The sequence below is a fragment of the Drosophila takahashii genome, chromosome 3L, assembly GCF_030179915.1.
Source record: "Drosophila takahashii strain IR98-3 E-12201 chromosome 3L, DtakHiC1v2, whole genome shotgun sequence".
Taxonomy (NCBI): domain Eukaryota; kingdom Metazoa; phylum Arthropoda; class Insecta; order Diptera; family Drosophilidae; genus Drosophila; species Drosophila takahashii.
In genome coordinates this window covers 10,506,419-10,527,064 of record NC_091680.1, presented here as the reverse complement: position 1 = coordinate 10,527,064, position 20,646 = coordinate 10,506,419, and the positions used below count along the sequence as shown (strand labels likewise).

General features: G+C 39.3%; 1 protein-coding gene across 1 annotated transcript in view; it reads left to right on the top strand.

Moving 5' to 3' along the window:
• The first annotated feature begins 148 nt into the window (after nucleotides 1-148).
• The window catches only part of Eip78C (Ecdysone-induced protein 78C), a 38,856-nt gene continuing 18,358 nt past the window's right edge, over nucleotides 149-20,646 (top strand). The window contains exons 1-3 of the mRNA XM_044394498.1: nucleotides 149-1,079; nucleotides 5,337-5,596; nucleotides 5,672-5,813. Coding sequence (XP_044250433.1) covers nucleotides 149-1,079; nucleotides 5,337-5,596; nucleotides 5,672-5,813 — 1,333 coding nt within the window. The remainder of the gene's footprint in view (nucleotides 1,080-5,336; nucleotides 5,597-5,671; nucleotides 5,814-20,646) is intronic.

Below are 20,646 nucleotides of genomic sequence, written 5' to 3'. Positions count from 1 at the left end.
AAGTGCCAAACGGTATTGAATCGCAAGGATTTCCCTCAAAAATGCTGAGCGGGCGCCATCGCGGGTTGCCAACATCGATATCGATTTCCGCCAGCAGGACGATGATGAGGATGATGGATGGCCATCTAACCGATCCGATCCGAGCAACATGGATGTATACCAAATAGAGCTGGAGGCACAGGCACAAATCCGCTCCAATCTTCTGGTCGAAACCTGTGTGAAGCACTCGGCGGAGCAGCAGCAGCAGCTCCAGGTGAAGCAGGAGGATCTTCTAATCAAGGATTTTGCTGGGGACGGGGAGAAGCTAAGCGAGGAAGAGGAGGAGGAAGAGGAGGAGGACGAGGAGGAAGGCGAGGAAGAAGACGAGGAAGAAGACGAAGACGAAGAAGAGGACGAGGAAGCCCTGCTGCCGGCAGTCAATTTTAATGCAAATTCAGACTTTAATTTGCATTTCTTTGACACACCGGAGGACTCGTCCACCCAAGGGGCCTACAGTGAGGCCAATAGCTTGGACTCGGAGCAGGAAGAGGAGGAGCCTCCGCAGCAGCAGCAGCAGCTACATCACCGGGAATTGCAGGATTGCCTAAGTGCCATCGAGGCCGATCCCTTGCAGTTGCTGCAGTGCGACGATTTCTACAGAGCAGCAGCAGCGCCAGTCGAGAGTGTTGCAACCAGCAACCTTGCCCCCCAGCAGCAACTCGGCCACCAGCAGCAGCAACATCCTGGACAGCAGCAACACCAGCTCAACTGCACGCTGAGCAATGGTGGAGGTGCTCTGTACACCATCAGCAGTGTGCATCAGTTTGGTCCGGCCAGCAACAACAGCAACCACAACAACAACAGCAGCAGCAGCCCCTCCTCCAGCGGCGCCCACGCATCACCGGACAGCGGCTGCTCCTCCGGATCCTGTGGCTCGGGTTCGGGTTCCTCCTCCCACGCGGTCTCCTCCTCGTCGTCGTCCAGCTGCTCGGAGCACATACATCATACATCCTCGTCAGCAGCGGTCAACAGCAGCAGCAGCAACAACAACCACAACAACCCAGCAGCAACATCTTCATCTGCTGCGCATCTAAACAAAGGTACGTGGTACGTGCAACTTGCAACTGACACAGCGACTCTTCCGCGTTGTCGTCGTCTCTTCTGCGAAGCATTGTTGTCGCTGTTGGAAATTATGTTCAATAAATTTGCATTCATTGCATAACAGCAACAGCGGCAGCAGCAGCAATTGAAAGTCGTGGGGGCTTCGGTTTCTTCTCCTTTTGAGGAAACTATTGAAGCGCAGCATGAAAAATGTGAAAATGAATATAAGTCCCTGTTATTGGCCAATGCACTATGGGGAAAAAATCCGTTTTTTGCCATAAACTCTAGTTTTTAAAATAGGGCCTTGAAAATTATAATTATAAATTATGAAAATTATATGGTCAACCCCCTGAAAACGTCCAAAATTTTTTTTATTAATAGAAAAATTATTAATTAAGAAAACAAATATAAGATAGGATAAGGATTATCCTCCACCTTATCCCTCTGAAGAAAAAGCCAAAAAGTAAAAAAATTCGTGGTGTTTTTTTTTAAGGGGCAAAAACATCCAAAAGGCAATAATAACACTTGTTTCTTTATCATTTTGTTAATACATTTCTATAACAACCTTGCTTCGATCTGCGTAGATTTTTAACAAAACCTTAACAGAACACAAACACTTTTGTTAGTTTTCGGCTAAAATAGACATACACAAGACATTAAATAACTGGGCAATGCAAACAGTTACAACACAATTTGTTTTGAGAAGTATTTAAGCATACCTTCAGGTAAATTTTCCATATTTTTGTGTATTTTTTAGTCCTCTAAACACATTGCACGTCTTTGGGAAACTTTGGAGTAAAATTAGCGCGTTTTTCCATTGATATGAGCACGTTAATCGATAGACTTTGATCGGCTACAACAAATTATCGGTACGACGCGTAAAATTTTTAAAAAATAAGTTTAATTATTTTAGTATTGAAAAAAAAATTTGTTTTTTAAATTAGTAACTTTTATTTTTTACGTTTATGCCAAAAAAACTGACTTTTTACCCATAGTGCATTGGCTGTTGCGCTGTTTCTCTGCCTCTTCGAGGAAATTGCTTTTCATGTTACCAGTGGAGTGCAGGTCTGTCAATGTGGTTCGCTATTACTATTGCATTGGGTGCAATTGAAAGCCATGGAAAAAATGTTTTCATTTTCATAAATCGCCTTGAATTGGTCTCGGCTCTTGGATTTCCTTGGTTATGGCATTTGAATGGGCTAAGTGGGGAGTTCTTGGTGGTGGCTTCAACGGAGTAGCCACTAAGAACTGAGCCGGAAAATGCAACAAAAATTGAGTTTAATAACTATTACGGTCAGCAGCTGCTTTCTACACAGAAACTAACATTTTTGTTATTTAAAGGGATTAAAAATATATGTCGATTTTACAAATATTTATATATTTCTTTTTTAATAAACAAATATTAAAAATGTCAATTGAATGATTAAAGAGTAAATCTTGCTTTTACAAATATTAAGCTATTTGTTTTTAAATTAGCAAATACATTTATTATTTGAAGGAATTGAAAATAAGGTTGTTTTTTAAATTTTGACATAATTTGTAAAATAATGTTATATAAAAGGGACCACAAAAATATGTAATTAAACGAAAAAATGGGTATAAAATTCTTAAAGTTATCTATATTTATACCCCTTACTCGTTTATATTAAAATTTCACATACCTACTATTCCTAATTCAATTTAATATCAAGTTCTTGTCGTTTTACTTTTACTTTACTTTAATAAGAATAAAACTGTAAAACATTTTTTCCGTGTATAAATCCTACATTTTCTGTGCTCACTTCTTCGACCGTAAAAACCATAAGCACTTGGGCAAATTTGTCTTGGCCGGACTTACTAATTGCCTGGATTTGCTGGCAAGGATTTCATTTTGCGGCCCGTAACGGCAACATTTAATTGCGGCAATTAGAGCGGGCAGTTGCAGGCGAATGCAAACTGTAGGCAAATTAAATCAGGGAAACGAAGAATGAAGGGGAAAATCAAATAGGAATTCGTCAAGGAGAAGTCCAAAACTCGACTGCTTTTCTTCAGCACTTCAATTGATATTTTTTCTGCGGCCAGTAATGTCTGCTCGTTCGCTCGTTGCCTTCAATCAGTTGTCTTCGCCCAGATAAATGCAAGAAATGGAAAAATGGAAATGGAAAAAATCGAGGAAAATATGAAGTCTTTGTCGTCTATCGTCCATGCCTCTGACTTGTCTGACAACGCGGAAATGCCAAGCAGTTTTCCACTCGGCCCGCACCCCTTTTTCTTCGGCTGGGTAAACAATGGCGTTTCAAATTGTCAACTTACAAAAGCCACCAAATGATTTGCATTTGAACGCGGCGCGAAAATGAAAAGCAGGCACTTGAGTTTCCTTTGGGTTTTTCTTTTCTTTTCCTTTCCATTCCTGCCCGGGCCGACGACATTTTCCAGACGGCGTTGTTGCTGTTGCCGGTGAAAATTTAATTTGCAATTGCACAAGCGCGTAACGCGCCAGGCACTGAAAAAAGTGTGGATCATTTAGGAGGGGTGTGGAATAAATACATATTTTATTTGGAATTTTTTAGACCATTTAATATTTTTAATATGAATTAATCGCTGATAAAGTGAATAAATTGTCTGAAAACCTTGCTTAGTTAAAAAGAAATACATGTTTAATATAATAATAGCTTAGACAAATATTGTCAAATGTTTGTATTTTTCCTTAGTAATGAATAAAATTGCAATACAAATTACAAAACGGCTCAAATTATAAAAATTTAATATTTAAAAGAAAACCATATTATAAAATATTTTTCAACTAGATAATAAATAGTAAGGTCCCTATCTACCAACAAAAAAAAAAAACAAAGCAAAATAAAATAAAAATAAAAAAATTTTAATATATTTAAAAGACTGGAGTATCCAATTAAATAATGTCTAATACTTCAAATACTTTTAAATATTTAAAAACTTCTTTTCGTGTGTCCCAATCTTTTTTTCTTTTCTTTCGCCTGTTTGTCGGCGCGTGCAAGTTGCACATTAATTTCATTTTGTTTCGCATTTTTTAGGTGTGGCAACGCCAATTGGCACAGCAGCAACTAGCAACACCAACAACTAGCAACCAACAACAACAACGGCAGTTCAAACTCCGCGCTTAGTTCATTTGCCTCTTCCTCTTGCATTAGAAAAGCGAAAAATAAAAGCATGAAATGCAGTCAAATTGAATTCGAAATGAAATGCCAAGAAGCAAACATTGCTAGCTGTCTGGCTCCAGTTTTTCTTTGCCTGCTTTTCTGTTTTTTCTTTTCTTTTATTTGTAATTTGCAATGCAAATTTTTTTCGGCTTTCGCACAGTGAAAATTGTGCGGCTGCAGTTTTTCCTCGTGACTGCCGTTTTTACAGGCAATTTATTGTAGGCGGTGGCGTATACGTGATTTTTTGGCATTTCTCCTTATCGCACATCGCCTGCGGTGAGTTGAATGCACTCCTCAGTGGGCAATGCATTGCATTTGACTTTGATTGCCAGCCGGCTTAAGGATGATTAAGATTAGGAGACTAAAGGCTGCCGGAAAAATTGAATTTAGCCATTAGGTGGGTAAATGTGACAGTCAGTGCTGCCATCATCCAAAAAGAAACAGGGAAAAAAAGGACAAAAAATTTTAAAAAAGGACCAATTTAAATATATTTTATATTAAATTCAATTATGTAAACAACCTTCTTCGTTTGATCATTTGCCATGGTACATTTTTGTGGGTATACGTAATAATCTAAAATTATTAAAATAATAAAATCATTTTAACTAACAACATTGGTAATACAAAAAAATGCTTCTTTTTGCTACAGAAAAAATACAGAAAATCATCGACTGCTTTACGTCTCTTTGATGATTTAAACAAAGTTTAATTATTAAAGTGCCGAACTGTAAGAATGATGGTTAAAAAGGCGTTTTAGCATATAAAAACAGGTTTATACCCTTTCGACTAGCAAAAATAACACTCAAAACCTTATTATTGAAAAACGGACAGATTTCCGGAGAGGGGATATTTGAAATTTTTTCCGGATAAAGAAAGGAAAAAGGACAAAATGGCAGCACTGGTGACAGTTGTCGATGGATTGTGGCTGCCCCCGTGTTGCAAGTGTGACATTTGTGGAGATGGCGAGTGGGAGATATGGCCAACTCATTTGCCAAATTGCACACACGGCGTATGAGCAATGTGCCATTGCATAAGCGACCAGCTGGACAACTTTCCAGCGGAGGAAATGTGTTTAACCAATGCATTTTTCTCTTGCAGAGCAACAGCAGCAGCAGCAGCAACAGCAGCAGTCACAGCTGCAGCAGCAACACCAACCGCAGTTGCAACACCCGCAGCAGCAATCTTTTGGCCTAGCGGACAGCAGCAACAACAACAACGGCAGCAGTAGCAACAGCAACAGTAACGGCAGCAGCAACAACAACGGGGGAGTCTCCTCGAAGTCATTTGTGCCCTGCAAAGTCTGCGGCGACAAGGCATCGGGCTACCATTATGGTGTAACCTCCTGCGAGGGTTGCAAGGTGGGTTATCAAGGGTTAATTATATTATTGAAGAAGGTTATAAGTATTTTATAATTTATTGCTTTCCTTCTACAGGGTTTCTTTCGTCGCAGCATCCAGAAGCAAATCGAATACCGCTGTCTAAGGGACGGCAAGTGTCTGGTCATCCGGCTGAACCGAAATCGCTGCCAGTACTGCCGCTTCAAGAAATGCCTCTCCGCTGGCATGAGCCGCGATTGTAAGTACTAAAACCTAAGCTAAACTATACCTTCGGTAGCGAAAAAATATGATTGGGCTACCAGTTACCAGCCAAATGCCAACCTTTTTGGGGCCAAAGTGAAGGGGAGGCTGCACCTTTTCGGTTTTAGTTTTTGTTTTACCCCTTGATAACTTTATTAGCTGCGAATCCACTGGCAGATTTCTGCCAAAAGATCGCAGATTGTGTCAGTTGGCTGTCAGTGGAAATTGGCAACTCCAAGATAAAGTTTTAGAAGAGCAATTTATACTACACTCAAACAAGTCAGTGTTGAAAAAATTCAAAAAGTATACTAGTCTAAAGAATATAACAAATTTACCAAAAATTTCATCTAATAAAGATTTAATATAAATTTTTTATAGAGAATATTCAAACTTTTTTATTTTTGTAATTCTAAAATTGATTTCCTCAAAAGAAAAAAAAATGAAGTTATATTTAATACCAATAAATAAATGAAATTATTGTAGAGGCATTTAATACATTTTCTATGCAGACTTTATGGTTAATTGGTTGGCGTGCTCTTAATAACTGAATTAATTTAATTAGAATTTAGTCAGAACAATGGACGAACATTTCAAAATGTAGAATGTTATACCGCGATGAAAAAAAATCGTAATATAAATCTATTCCAAAGTGATGTGGCTCGTTAGCTTAGGTTACATAGCTTTTTTTACAAGAATTACAACGAAAAAAAATAAAAAATCCTGTTTTCTTCATTAATTTAAGAAAACTTATAAAACTTAAATAAGTATCATTAATACATGTTTTGAGATATTACCTTTCGTCGGAAAATATGCGTAATTTATAACGTTAAAATTTTTGATTCCGTAACACTAGTTTAGCCTAATCGACCGCTGTGTGTAGGCTTTATTACTACTCCCAATAATTGAATCAGCGAGCATCGGTTAACTAGTTAGCTAATGCCCCCTAAAACGTTGTAAAGCCTTTACTTAAGATAATTCACCCATTTAAAAACTCAATTCGCGGTCGGAGGCCGTTCATCCAGCCTTAAAACGGGTTTACAATCCGCCCAACCTTTTAGCTAAGCACCCATAAACAACTCCAGACTCGCCGCAGAAATGTGAAGCGGGCGGAAACCACGGCTTAAATGCAGTTGAAGTTGGGTTAGCCACAAATTTTCCCCCTTGCCGGCTTGGGAAATGCTTCCTGCAAATCCGAAATCCACCCACGGACCAAACCGACAGCGAAATTAGTTTTTATGACTGTTGTCAGCGGCAGCAACACGAGCAACATCAGCTTCAGGGATCCCTTGGCTTTCAAATGCAATTTATTCGATGTTGCGCAATTAATTGCCCAAAAAGATCGGAAACAACAGAGAGCGGCACATAAAATCAGGCAACGAGTGTGTTGCTGTTGCTGTTGTTGCTGCTGTCACTGTTGCTGTCGCTGCACGCGAGCAACATTTATTAGCCAAGTCCATTGGCTGCAACATTTGTTGCAATTTTTTATGGCATTTGTCTCGCAAAGAGTCGGGGCTCAACTGTGTTGAGCAAACATTTCCTTAATTTTCCTCGACGCCCACGCAAAGTGAGCCACGACGAGGAAATCCCCTCGAAATCCCACACGAGCGAATCGTGAGGCTGGCTTTAACCGCATTTAAGAGGTTTGCACTTCACCGATTTGCCTAAGACCGACTGGGAATGCCTTGAAATGAAGGGGTTTTCTGATCTGAAATATATTTTTTATAAATTAGAAAAATAACCACTCTATAATATTATTTATTTTAAAAAGTTAGCTAAAAACTTCTCTATTATTCTCATTATGTAAAGTATTTATTGATTTATTTTTTTTATTCACTTACTTATAAAAAGGTTCCCAAGTCATTTGCACTATTTATTACCCATCAAAGTCTATAGGATTTTCCCAGATTTAAAATCACCTTAAGCATTTCATCACGAAAGCGATTTAAGAAGTAATAAAACTTTTTTATAGGTTGGACAAGGAATGCCATAAAATAAAGGGGGGTTTTCTGATTTTAAATATATAAAATCATTAAATATATAAAATAAAGATAACAAATCTACATTCATGTTAAAGAATAATATTATATTATTCTAAAATGGGAAATTTATTTATTTATTTTAATTAAATCTACTTACTTATAAAAAGGTTCCCAAGTCATTTCCACTATTTATGGCCCATCAAAGTCCCCTAGATTTTCCCAGATTTAAAATCGTCTCGAGCTTTTCAACGCCAAAGCGATTTAAGAAGTAATAAAACACTTTTATGGCTAAGAGGTCCTTAAAGTTGCATCACCATTTATAACCCATCGTAACTGCCATATTTTATTTGCCTAGATTAATGATGTTTTCTCGCAGAGCATCGCAGTCTCGTTTTGAGGGCTAAAAACTTTTCCATTTCCCATATTTTTCACCCCGTCCCTGTTGGCTTTTACTTTGCGACTTTTCCTCTGCCCCAATGCATATGGAAAGTTCAATAATTTACTTAAATTGCTTTTGAGCCAAGTTTGGTTCGGGCATGAATGGGATGTTGCTGCTGAGCCTGTGCGATATTGCTGTTGCTGCTGTCGGTGGGCGGTTGCAACTTTCGAGGCGCCTTTTGATTTTTGGTTGCTCGCCTTAATTAGACTTTGCCACAGACTTTGTCGATTCGGGATGGGGTTATTACGGCTTATGGTTTGTGGCAATGCTGCAGCTGGCAATTGCTGATTGCCGATTGCTGTTGCAGTTGCCGTGAGAGATTTTCCAATTAAGTTGGCTCAGAGAGCTGCTAACCTGGTCGAAAGCCTAAAATGAACTTTAATTCTAGCGTTTCCCTGTGCAAATGTTGGAGTTTTAGGATTATGTGTTGTGCTGGCTGTGTGTATATGAGTGGGCGTGGCATGACTTTTATTTAATTTGCAAAGCTTTTGTTGGCAGTGGCACAAAGTACAATGAAAAAAGGGAAAATAGCGCGATGCTTGCCAAGCTGAAATTGCATTTCGGATGTTGCAGCAGCAGCAGCAACACCGTCGACGACGTCAACAGCAACACTTTGCATGGCTCTACAGGAATTTGGGTCAAACATAAAGCACATAACACTCACACACAACCGCCCAAAAGTTTTCATGCCGGCATGCGGCATTTTGTGGCAATATCAACATCACTGCCAGCAGCAGCAACACAGCAGCAGCAACAACTGTGCCACGCCGGCAGCAACATCTGCCTTCCTTTGCCTAAGCCAATTATTTCCCCAACAATTTGATAAACTTTTAGTTGTATTTATTCACATTTAGGGTAAAATGAAGAGGAGCAATGGAGAACATGAAACAAAAATGCATAAAAGTTTAACGCGAATAACTTTTCCATAATTACTGTCTGGCATTCTTGACCTCTTAAGTTGGTCCATAAAAGCTAAATTTAGAGTTCACTTTTAAAATTCACAAGTTATAGGGAAAAAGACTAAAATTTGTATTTTTTCTTCTTTTTTTTAATGAAGCTTAGAAATTTAAGATGAATTTAAATGTGATGGAAAATATTTATTTATTTATCATTGGACTTCGGTTTACAAAAACAATATTCTTAAATTTCGAATTAAAACGAACTTAGTTAAATAAATGTATTATTATTTAATCCAAACTTGTATAAGCTTTAATCTAATTTAAAATTTTGTGGAACAATTATTTTGTAATTAAATATCGCTAGGAACCAACTGTTTGGAATACGTTTTTGGATACAATCTAATCTTATCTATCCGACTAAATATTACAATATGATCTCCATTAAATTGTAAAATTTATATTATTTATTAAATTTTTGTTTCGAAAGCACAAATTAATCCTATTTAATTATCTCGGGCTTCTAAGGGCATTCTTTTCTTTTTGTGCTCTAGAAATACACTGAACTCTGATCCAAAGTTGCCAGCAGTAATCAAATTTATGTGAGAAGATTTGTCTGAGTTGGCTAATTGAAAAGTTTCCTGCTTGCTCTTTTTCTCCGCTTTTCTATTCTATGTGTGTTTCTTATTTCTTGGGCCTCCGTCAATCAAATTGGCCGCAAATCAAAATGCAATTAAAGCGCCAAGCTGCAGAACTTTTTGGACAAAGTTCTGGTTGTCTGCTGTTGGCTCTTTTGCTGCTTTGCTGTCTGCTTGGGAATGGGCACATTGCTGTTTGCTGTCACTGCCAGCGGCAACATCAGCGGCAGAAACAACATCAACCGCCAAGGCGACACAGTAACACAGAATCAGAATCAAACTGCTCTCGACTCAATTGTAGTCAATTTGAAAGCCAACTATCAAATGTCAGCCAGAAAGATCCGAGAATCGTTGCCACGATTCTTCTAGACGCCCAAAATCGAGTGCAAAACGAAACTGTTGCTGCCAAAAACTTCATGTTGCCGCTGCGCCTGCGCAGTGACAACAGCAACAACGGCAACAACAAAAGCCAGAGAGCAAGACAGGCTTATAATTGTGGCGTAAACTGGGTCAGTTGCCAACTCAGTTGGCCAGGCCAATCCGAGTCCAAGAGCCAAAAGCCAGACCCCGTTGCCAGTTGTACCGGAGTGCGAATGTTCATTGTAGTTTGTGGATGGTTGTTGGTTGTTGGTTCTTTGACTGGCGGCCCATTGTGGCTGCTCGCTCTGTTTCTGCGCTTCTGACAATTGTCTTTTGTTTGGCCGTCGGTTACATTAAAGTTTAGCCACAGCCACAGCTTTATTTTGCCATTGTCTCGCTCGCGAAATTTTATTATTATTATTTGGCAATAGGCAAAGCGGCCGAGAATGCAAAGAAAATATTCTGGAACATTGCACGGTCTTTGATGGCCGCCTGTCAAAAGTCCATCAGCGCTGCAAATTTTTACATTAATTTATTGAATTAAATGGATAGTACTATAGTTAAACAACTATATGGCGATTGAAGTCAGAAAAGCCTAAATTAAAAATTTAAATAAAAATTAATGAATATAAAACAAACGAAAATTTAACCCAAAACTTTTATATTTTCCGTGATTTACCACTACAAAATGAGCTTTTAGCTACACCCAAAAAAAACTCGATATGAATCGTAGGTCAATTTGACCTTTTTTAAGATCATTTTTAACTTGATATGGGGCCAGGTAAATGTGATATGTTCGAAATGTAAAAAATCTTATTTCTGACCAAAACGTACACTAGTGCGAGCGAGAAAACATGCTTGAAGTACGTCAGTTCGAATTTCGAATCAGTCTTTCTCGCTTCCACTCATGTCATTTTGCTCGCCATATTGATTCTTGCGCTCTTTTTCGAAGTTAGAGAATCTCCGAGAGAGAGAATTCGGCAAAATGATATTATTTAATGTAAATTTTATGAATATTTCAGGTAAAAACGATATGAGTAGGAATAACCAGAAAATTACCTGGACTTATCGATTTTACGGCGACGTGCTTTTTTTTGTGTGTATAATAGTTATAATCACAGAACTTTTTTATTTTGCTATATAAAACCATATTAATATCTTGTTTAAATCATTTTTTAACATTTTCCGGGAGCACCCGGAATACAAAGGCGTAAATGAATTGTAAATATTTTTTATTTGTCTGGAATCGTCACCTTAGGGCTTACAGTTCACGATTATCTCTCTGGATTTCATTCAACTTTTTATCGATTGCCTCATGGAGTTCACCAAACCTCCGGATTTCGAATTGAACTCCCCGAGCGCCAGCCTTCCGCTTCCTTTGAAATTCCCCCAGCGCCTTTCACTTTCAGTTGTCGTTGTTGGTTGTTGTTGTCGTTGTTGTTGTGCTTGATGTTGCTGCCGTGCTGCTTCCGCTGCCATTGCCATTGCCCAACTTCCCCTGCGAAATTCCCCGCCTTTTCCACAAAAACCAAAGTCCAACGCTCGCAATGTTTATGACTTTTCGCGAAACAAATCAGCCACAACAGCAAACACAAAATGCAATAAAAGCAAGAACACAAACAACAACGGGCGAAAAGTAAATAAAATATTGCCGAAAAAATTTGTAGCCGCTGAAACATCATTTAATTTTTTAATTACGTATTTAAAGTGTTGTTATTGCCGCGCGACTCGTTTGTAAACAATTCGCCAGGCTGGCTGGCTGCATGAGCTAAAAAGTTGGGTAAACAATTCGGCCAGAAATGAAAAATCGATCGTTAAACAATTTAATATAATAACGAAAGCGGATTGCACTCGCACCTGTTGCAGCCGAATGAGTCAATCTCGCGGTGTTGCTGTTGTCCGGCGATTTGTTGCTGCTGTCGTTGCCCTCGGGTGTTGGTGTTGCAACTTGTTCTCTTTGACTAATTGCTAATGTTAATTTATGCAATCGCCTTTGTGCGGCTCATTGTTCTTCTCAGTGAGCTGTGTGTGTCGCATGTTGCCGCCGTGTTACGCATGCGTGCCCCGCAGCAACATCGCTGGCGACGCGAGCAATCTGTCCGCCAATTACAACGAAACTCGTTTGTATCCGCCCGGTAGATGTTTGCCGCCGATTGTTGCTGCAGTTGTCCCTCTATTTATAGTTCAATTAACACCTTGTCGCCTTGCTAAGCTAGCGAAAAAAGCCAAATTAAAGACAAACCTAAACGTATAATTAAAATATGTGAAGTGAACTCCAAATAAGAGTGATACAATAACAAAATTCATTCAGTATTTTTAAATCACAGATATGCTATAAAAATAAAGATTTTTTTTAAGTTAAAATATTAGACATTTTTGTAGACTGTTTTATTCGATACAAATAAAATTTACTTCTTAGCTGATATTTATTAAAAAATTCCAAAAAACATGAATTAATGCTCATTATTACCCCGAGTTTATTGAACCATTATCAAGGGTCAAACTTAACAAGAAATGCTTATTCACAGCTTGCCGTACAATTTGCACATTTCTGCATCACTTGCAACTTAGGAAATTTACATTTTTTTGTGACTCAGTAACTTTCCAGAGAGTTTATGCGTAATTTGGTGCTATTTACCCGAAGTGACAAGATCACAGGTGAGGTGAACAAATTGGCAAATAAGGCGCCCTGACACAAAATACTTTTTGTGGTTTAAATGAATAAGTAGGTAATAGAACTCAGAACCAATTATTGTGAATGCCAATGCAACTCCTCCCTGATTTATATAGTAATGCAATTATGGAACCCCCGCCCTATGCACACAATTAATGCCATAAACCATCGACAAATTGCCAAGAAATGTCGCACACTTATAGGGTGGTGGTGATGGGTGATATGGGGGTGATTCAAAGGGGACTTTGGGTGGGCGGTTGACAAAGACAATGACAGCAAAGCCACCGCAGCAGCAGCAACAAAGCCACCCGAACGTTGACTTCTAAATGTCAATCACTGCGGACTCCCCTCTGTGTGTTTTCCCCCCCCCAACCATTTACCAACGTGCCCGGCATAAGAATGTCTTAGTAAATATCATAAAAAAACGTATATATATGCAGAGTGAGCAGAAAAAAAACAAATCACTTGCGATGCAGAAGAAAAGAAGTTTATAAAATTAGCCAGCGCACTTTGTGTTGTTGTCTAGTGCGAAAATAAATGATTATGATGCGCCGCCATTCCCCAGAATTCCCCCAGAATACCCCCACAATCCCCACAAATAGTTGACAACGCATCGCCCGAGGCGGCGGCAATTGCACCCGCCTTTGGGTTCAACGCCCAGCAGCAACTGCAGCAACAACAGCAGCAACATCATCGCATCAGCAGCAGCAACACGCATTTTTCTTGGCGCTTCCGCGATTCTGGCCATCGACTTTAACAATGCGAATACGAGGGCATTATCAGCCAAGTGGGGAGTGGATTCGGTGGGTCCAAGTGCCTTGATTAAGCTGCCAATAACATGAGCAGCTGTTTGGGTTGCTGCTACTTTAGACGATGATGCTGCTGCTGCATCTGCAACTTTACGCGTCGTTAATGGCTAACTGCCACCCGGAAGACGCCAAAACTTGACCAATTTGGATCGGCTTAATGGGTGGATTGCAGCTGCTGCTGCTTCTATGCAAAGCCAAGAAAAACCTTTTTTTTACTTTAATTATATTCGCGGGAAATCAGGCTGAGATCAAAGCTTACACACCGGAAAATTCTTGTCATTTGTTTGTTATAAGAAAAAGCTTAAAAAATTGTTGATAATTAATTTAGCTTCCTGTCATGAAATCAGCTACTTCACCATTTTTTATATGAATTTTAAATGTTTCATCTTTTCTTACTTTCGGTACTAATTTGTAATAATAATATGGACCTTTAACTTCGATTTTAACTGATTTTTATGTCTTACGTATATATGTATATATTTTACTTTTCTTGTGACTGTTTGTTGTATTATTTTCATACAAATAATAAATAGAAAAAATAGTACTTATAAAATAGTAATAAAGTTAAAAAATTAAGACATTTTCGTTCGAGGTCCTAATCTCCATTTATAGTTCTCAAAAATTAAAATTGGGCGGCATGGTGTCAAATATGGTTAGAATAAAGAATATAATACCTCGTTAAACAATCTATTGGCATTCAAACTTAACTTTTGAATTTTTGTCAAAAAAAAACATGATGTAAACCTTTAAGAAAAATAAGTTTTGCAAAAATTGATGGGATATGCCCAAAACAGTAAGACTTTCAACTACGCCTTTTAAAATGAGTAGAAAACATCTTGTAAAAAATGTTTATATTTGCTATTTTACAAAATTAATCAAAATTAATTAGTTAGTAAACAAATTGTTAATGGCCATACCATTTAATCGGCAAAATTTTCGCCCTGTGCATTGTTATGAGTTTGTGCATGCCACAGAAATGAGGAAGCAACTTCAAATGCGCTGCGGTGGCAGCAGCAGCAGCAACCAAACCATTGCATTACATCGAGTTGCCGCTGCCAACGCAGAAATCAGTGAAGCGTTTTGGATTTCGAACAGGCTGGCCACTGCTATATGGCCATAGCCATATAGACCCCCTTCACTTCTTCACTTCACTTGAGCCCCCGTTTTTGTGCGGGGTGCCTGTCTTCAATTAACACGCCGCTTCCATGCTGCTGTTGTTGTTGTGTGGCATTTCCCTTTACGATTTTGCAGAATGCGTTGACCTTTTTGCCGGGGAAAAAGGGGCCAAGGAAAAAGGCGGAGTGGAGTGGACTGATGTGATGTGTGCTCTCGAGTGTGGCCACAGATGACGATGATGATCATCATGGTGGCGGCCACTTTGACGGCTTGTTGGGAACACCTTCCACCTCCGTGCTCCTCAGTATTTCAGATTCAGACTTAACTGCTTAATCAAGCCGAAGACTGGCGGTTGAGGTTGCATGGTAAATTGCTCGAGCTGCTGCTGCTGATCTGCGGCTGATCTCAGTGCCTCAGACTTATGAAAACGATAAAGATAAAGATGATGATGATGCCGGAGAAGCGTGATCGATGGTGGCTCCCTGTTCCGAGTACTCTCCGCCTCATCTTTGAGTTGCTACTAAATTAAATCAAAACTGGCAGCGTGTTAAGACGTGCCTGACATGCCAAAAAGGGCACACAAAAGGGGCAGTTGCAGTTGCTCTGCTCTGCGAAGGAAGTCGGCACTTGAGACGCGTGTAATTTCCAGGGGGGAACTAAGGGGAGTACGGATTGCAGGGCGATCCGATGGTTGGGGAGGTCATAATGCGATTTTTAAAACACACTTAGCCGCTGCGTGTTGCGTGCTGTAAATTAGCCAGAACTCCTATAACGGCTCTCCAACTAGAATGAGGTTCACCCTAATTAAGGGAGTGCATTCGCGCCCATGTTTAGCATTGGCTAAAACCCTTAATTAGTCAGGTAAGTCAGGTAAAAATAGTGGTAAAAACATAACTTTTACTACATTTTTTTAATTTACATTTTTGAAAAAGTATTTCAACCCTTTTTCAACACTTTATTTTCCTATAAATACTTTTAAAAATGTTATTTAAATTAATCTGTTCAATTTAATCATTTCAATTTGTCAAGTTGCCTTTAATTCATTTTTAGCATTTTTTTTTCCAAATAAAAATTGTATAAAATATTATTTAAATTATTTAATTTTATCATGTTAATTTTTTAAAGTCTTTTATCCATTTGTATCATTTTATTTTCTCATAAGTATTCAAGTGCCACTTTCCCAGCCTCGAAAGGCGAAACTTTCATTGCAAATCGACTCTATTTTCAAATATCCAGCGGATGTCATTCGCTTTTTGTGTGGGAAAACTATCGAAAAATGTCTGAAGAGCAGGAAATTGTCAAGCGAAGCGTCCTGTGTTGTCCCCGGGCAATCAGATCCAAGAAAAGCCAAGCAATTGCTGGCTGTAACGACATGAAAAGTCACTTCCTTATTGCAAAGCTCACGCATACATGCACATTTAAGCCATCATCTAAATCAAGGCTTATGTAACTTTGGCCAAAGCCGAGACTGAGACTGCCTTTTCCTTGGCTCGTTTTTCATTTTGATTTTTTGTGCCAGCGGCTGTGTTACCAAACTGCTCAGGAGAAAAAAACGTGAAAAAAAAGATGCAAATGCATCTAACACCGGTTAGGCAGCTTTTTTGCAGCCGCAGCAGCAGCAGTTGCATGCAACATACACAGCAGCAGCTAAAGCAGCAGCAATATCAACAAATCTTGTTACACTCAGAAAAAAAAATCGCCCTGAATTTTAGAAAATCTTACTTTTTAAGCCAAAGACAGCTAGCCTTGACTTTTAGAAAATCATTTTCTAAAAAACAGAAAAAAAAATTTCTTAAATTCCAAAGTTGAATAAGAAGAAGTACAATATATATACTTCCGAATGTAAGCGCACAAAACTAATAATCCGCTCGCTTTAGACCCCTAGGCTACCGATTGGGGCGATTTTCTAAGATGTAAGGCGATTGTTTCTGAGTTTCAAGGCAAAATTTCTGAAAAACAGAAAATTTTTGTTAAGTGGATAACGAGAGGAGCTGATTGTTTCAGTGTAAATTTTTCTTATTTTTTAGAAAAATATTTCTGAAAAATCGAAATTTTTTCTGAATTTTAAGGCGATTTTCAAAGTATGGCGATTTTCTAAAATTCAGGGCGATTTTTTTTCTAAGTATACTCAATTTCAATTGGTGCTCTGCCGGCTTCGCTGCAACTGCAATGCTTCCTGCTGCACTCGAAAGTTCTGCCGCTCTGCGAAAAAGCTCTCTCTTTATGCACTCTTTCTACCCGTCCCTTTCTGACTGCTATAGCCCTCTCTTTCTGATTTTTTATAGCCCTCTCTTTTTGCTTGGAGTGCCGCCTGCTCTTTTCGCTTCTTTGTTTTGCTTGGTGTATTCTTCAGCTGGTGTTGCTGTCGTCTTGTTGTTGCTGTTGCTGCTGTAAAAGCTTTGCCGTCGACTGAGGCAGCGACGCCGGCAGAGGCTGCGGCAGCGGCAGAGACGTTGGCCACTTTTCGGTGCCTTCGTTTCGCTGTCGTTTTCAGTTGTCTCTCGTTGCTCAAAGCGCGCGGCACGCGAACGCTCCGAACAAATCGCAAGTTACAGCAGCAACACCAAGCAGCAGCAGCAACAGCAGCAGCAGCAGCAACACCCCACCCAGCAGCAACAACGCTGGCTGGCAAACAAACAAACAAACAAACATCGTTTTGTGTATCAATTCCCGGCCTAAAACTTCACACAAAAGTGCGTTCAATACGAAAAATACAAATATATATCTATAGAAACCGAAGCAATCGCACCCGCCTGCGGTTGCATAAATTGATTTCGGGGCATTGTGTGATTTGAATTTCAAAATCCCGAGAGCAGAAGAACTCCTCTTCCTTAGCCCCAAAAAAAAAAATAAAATAAAATTTAACCAAAAGCAGAGCAGTGAAATTAAAGCAACAAAAAAGGAATAAGAAAGAAAACCAGCTTAAGTGAAGTTTCCGAAATTAAAAAGCAGAAGGAGAGCCTATTTTTGGATAACCTCCGCGGCAGGAGCTGAATGGTAAATGCTTGATTTTATTTCGGTTCATTTCCGGGGGGAAAATCCGGGGTTACAGGGGCTGAGAGGATGAGAGGCTGAAAAGCTGTGTGTGTGTATTTAGCATACACGGCGTATACGCAATATCGAGTTATCACTCGACAATCGCTGACTAATCATCCGCATCGCGGGGTCAGCGCACTTCCTGTCTTTGTGGTGGGCCAATTTTACTTCCTATTTGCTTGCCAATCGCCAATTGCCAATTGCTATAGCCATTTTCCTTCGTATTTAACTCTACTTTGCAACTAGGGGCCCAAAAAAAAACAAACTGGTTTGCAATTGCGAAACTGGTTGGACGTTTTTTTAGTGTGTGCCTCTCTCTGTGTTTTGATTTGACTCCTTTGGCCCGTGGGGCAATTGATTTGCATTCCTCGGGATCTCGAGACTCGCTTCTAATCAGAACCGGAAACATAAAGAGCCAGGCCAACAGAGCAGCGAACAGGTGCATAGAGCAGCGATTCCTATTAGGGCTAATGGCAGCTGCTTGTGCTTCTGCTTTTGCGACTTGAGCTCGGGTTTCGTTGGATCTCGAATCGTCGAATCTCGGCATGTGCATACGAATGTATGTATACATTATGTTTGCAATACTGGGGCTATGGGGCTATCTATCTACATACATATGGCCGGGGCCTCGCATAAAATAGTTGACAAATTCGCAAACTATACAAACAATGCCCCGAGATACAAAGATACATAGATACGTGGCCACACAGATACAGATGGAGATACTCGAACTCATACCCAGGCACTTGTTTGCCGAGTTCATTAACATTAAGTGTTGTCCTTGTGCGTTTTCAGCTTTTTGCTAAGCGAATCAAATGCCTAGGCTTGGGAGAAACGACAAAGGATTACCCTGGAATAGGAAAATGATAGTAAGAGTAATACCGTAATTATTAGAAAATAAATAATAATAAATCAGGGGTATTTCTTAGTAAGACATATTTATTTCTCTAAAATTTAAATGGAATTTTAATACCTTCGCCGAATTTACCCTAAAGTAGGTATATCCCTTGAGCTTAGGTGGGAAATTCGAAAAGGGTAAGCAAAAGCACTAGTAAATAAATAATTTGCTACAACAACTGGGTTAAGTAGGCATTTTTTGGCCAGGTTTCACCTTTAGGAAGAAGGAATCGAAGTAGTAACAGGAGGATATAGAAATAGATATAGATATATAGACCTGAGCAAATATATACATACCAACCTACCCATCGAATAACCAACAGAACCCTGACGATGATGATCTTTATCGTCATAATCAACATTCGCCGGCGTCATCATCGAAAAGTCAGTCGAAGCCAAGCGAAGCGAACGAACGGTATTTGTAGTAAAAAAGCGGCCAATAAACTGAACGCGTGCGGTTCAAGGTTTGGCCAAAGCCAAAAATGAAACTAAAACGTAAGGCGGAGAAACAAAAAAACAAAAAAAATCACGAACACACAGACGACAGAGCGAATGAATAACAATTAAATCTGAAAAAGCATGAAATCATCTGCCGAGCGGGGCTAAACTAGCACAGCCACTAAAATATGTATCCACGGGATTGCCGAGTATCTTATAGTCACTATCTGAATCTGAGGCTGAAGCTCATTGACCAAAAAGTCGCCGAGCGGCGGCTTCTGCTGATACCGTTAAGCCAAAACCAAGTCAAGCGCCCATTAACAGTTAAGCTGCGAACGGCGCTGGGGCCAATTACCCAACTCAGGGTAATTGACTTGGCCAAAAGAGCAAAAAATAAAAAATATACAAAAAGAAAGAGGGGGAAACTCTGGGTGCTGGAATCATTTGCAGCTCTAATTCCTACGGATTCTGGCTGGGAATCTGGGAAACTGGGAACCTCTTCTGCCGTCTAGTTTATTACAAAATTGACCTACATATTTCCTCTGCCCAGATACATTTGTATCTCTCGGCATTCTCTGCTTCTTGTTATTTATTCATTATAATTTCATTTCGTCTGCTTTGTGTGTCATTAGCAAACGAATGGGTGGGTTCGCATTGTCCGTTGACATTAATGAACTTGTATGGATTGGTCGTATGGCCAAATAGCCAAATAACCCATTCTGTCCGTAGGAGAGAGAGCCGAGTTCCGATTCGAATGGAGAACTTTCAAAACCATTTTGTGGGCCAGTGGCTTTTTAGTTAGCCCTCGTCATAATTGACAGTTTTGTGCCAAGAATATACCGCAAACTGTTTTAGTTTTGATTTGGACTGGCAGCCGCCGCAGAATGATTCGCTTGGCTGCATTGGCAGGTCGAGAAACAGTAAAAAAAAAAAACAACAGAGATACACAAACTGATACCCAGTTCGGCTGGCAGAACAAGAAGAAGTGACCTTTAAATTCTAAGAACCCAAGCGCCCCCACTCGTAGCTCTCGTATCTCTGGTACTCAGTATCTCTATGGACACCATACTCAAAAACCCTAGATCCAACCACAAATGTGGCAAGGTGGCTAGCATAACCACAAACGAGCATAATGATGTTGATGAAGAAACAGAAGCACGCTAAATATCCGTTTAATAAGTGCATTTAATGCTGTGTGAGCTAAGCACTGAAAAATAAAATTCAAACAAATGATATAATCATAAATAATAATAAAATAAATTTAAATGTATATTATAATATTTTGTCACATTAGAGACAACTTTTTAGGAATTTAGGAATACATATTTTCTTTTATAATATATTTAATATTAGAAAGAGAAGTACAGAAGACAAAATATAGATATTATTGGCTGGAATTAAAATGTCTTGAATATTAATAATACCACTTATTCTTATGCTGTTATTGCTACCAATGTTTCTTCTTGCTGAGTTGTAATATCCAGAAGTTGTAGTTATTTTCCCCGGTGCACTTACAACATGTGATTGACAGACGGAGGCTATACTATAG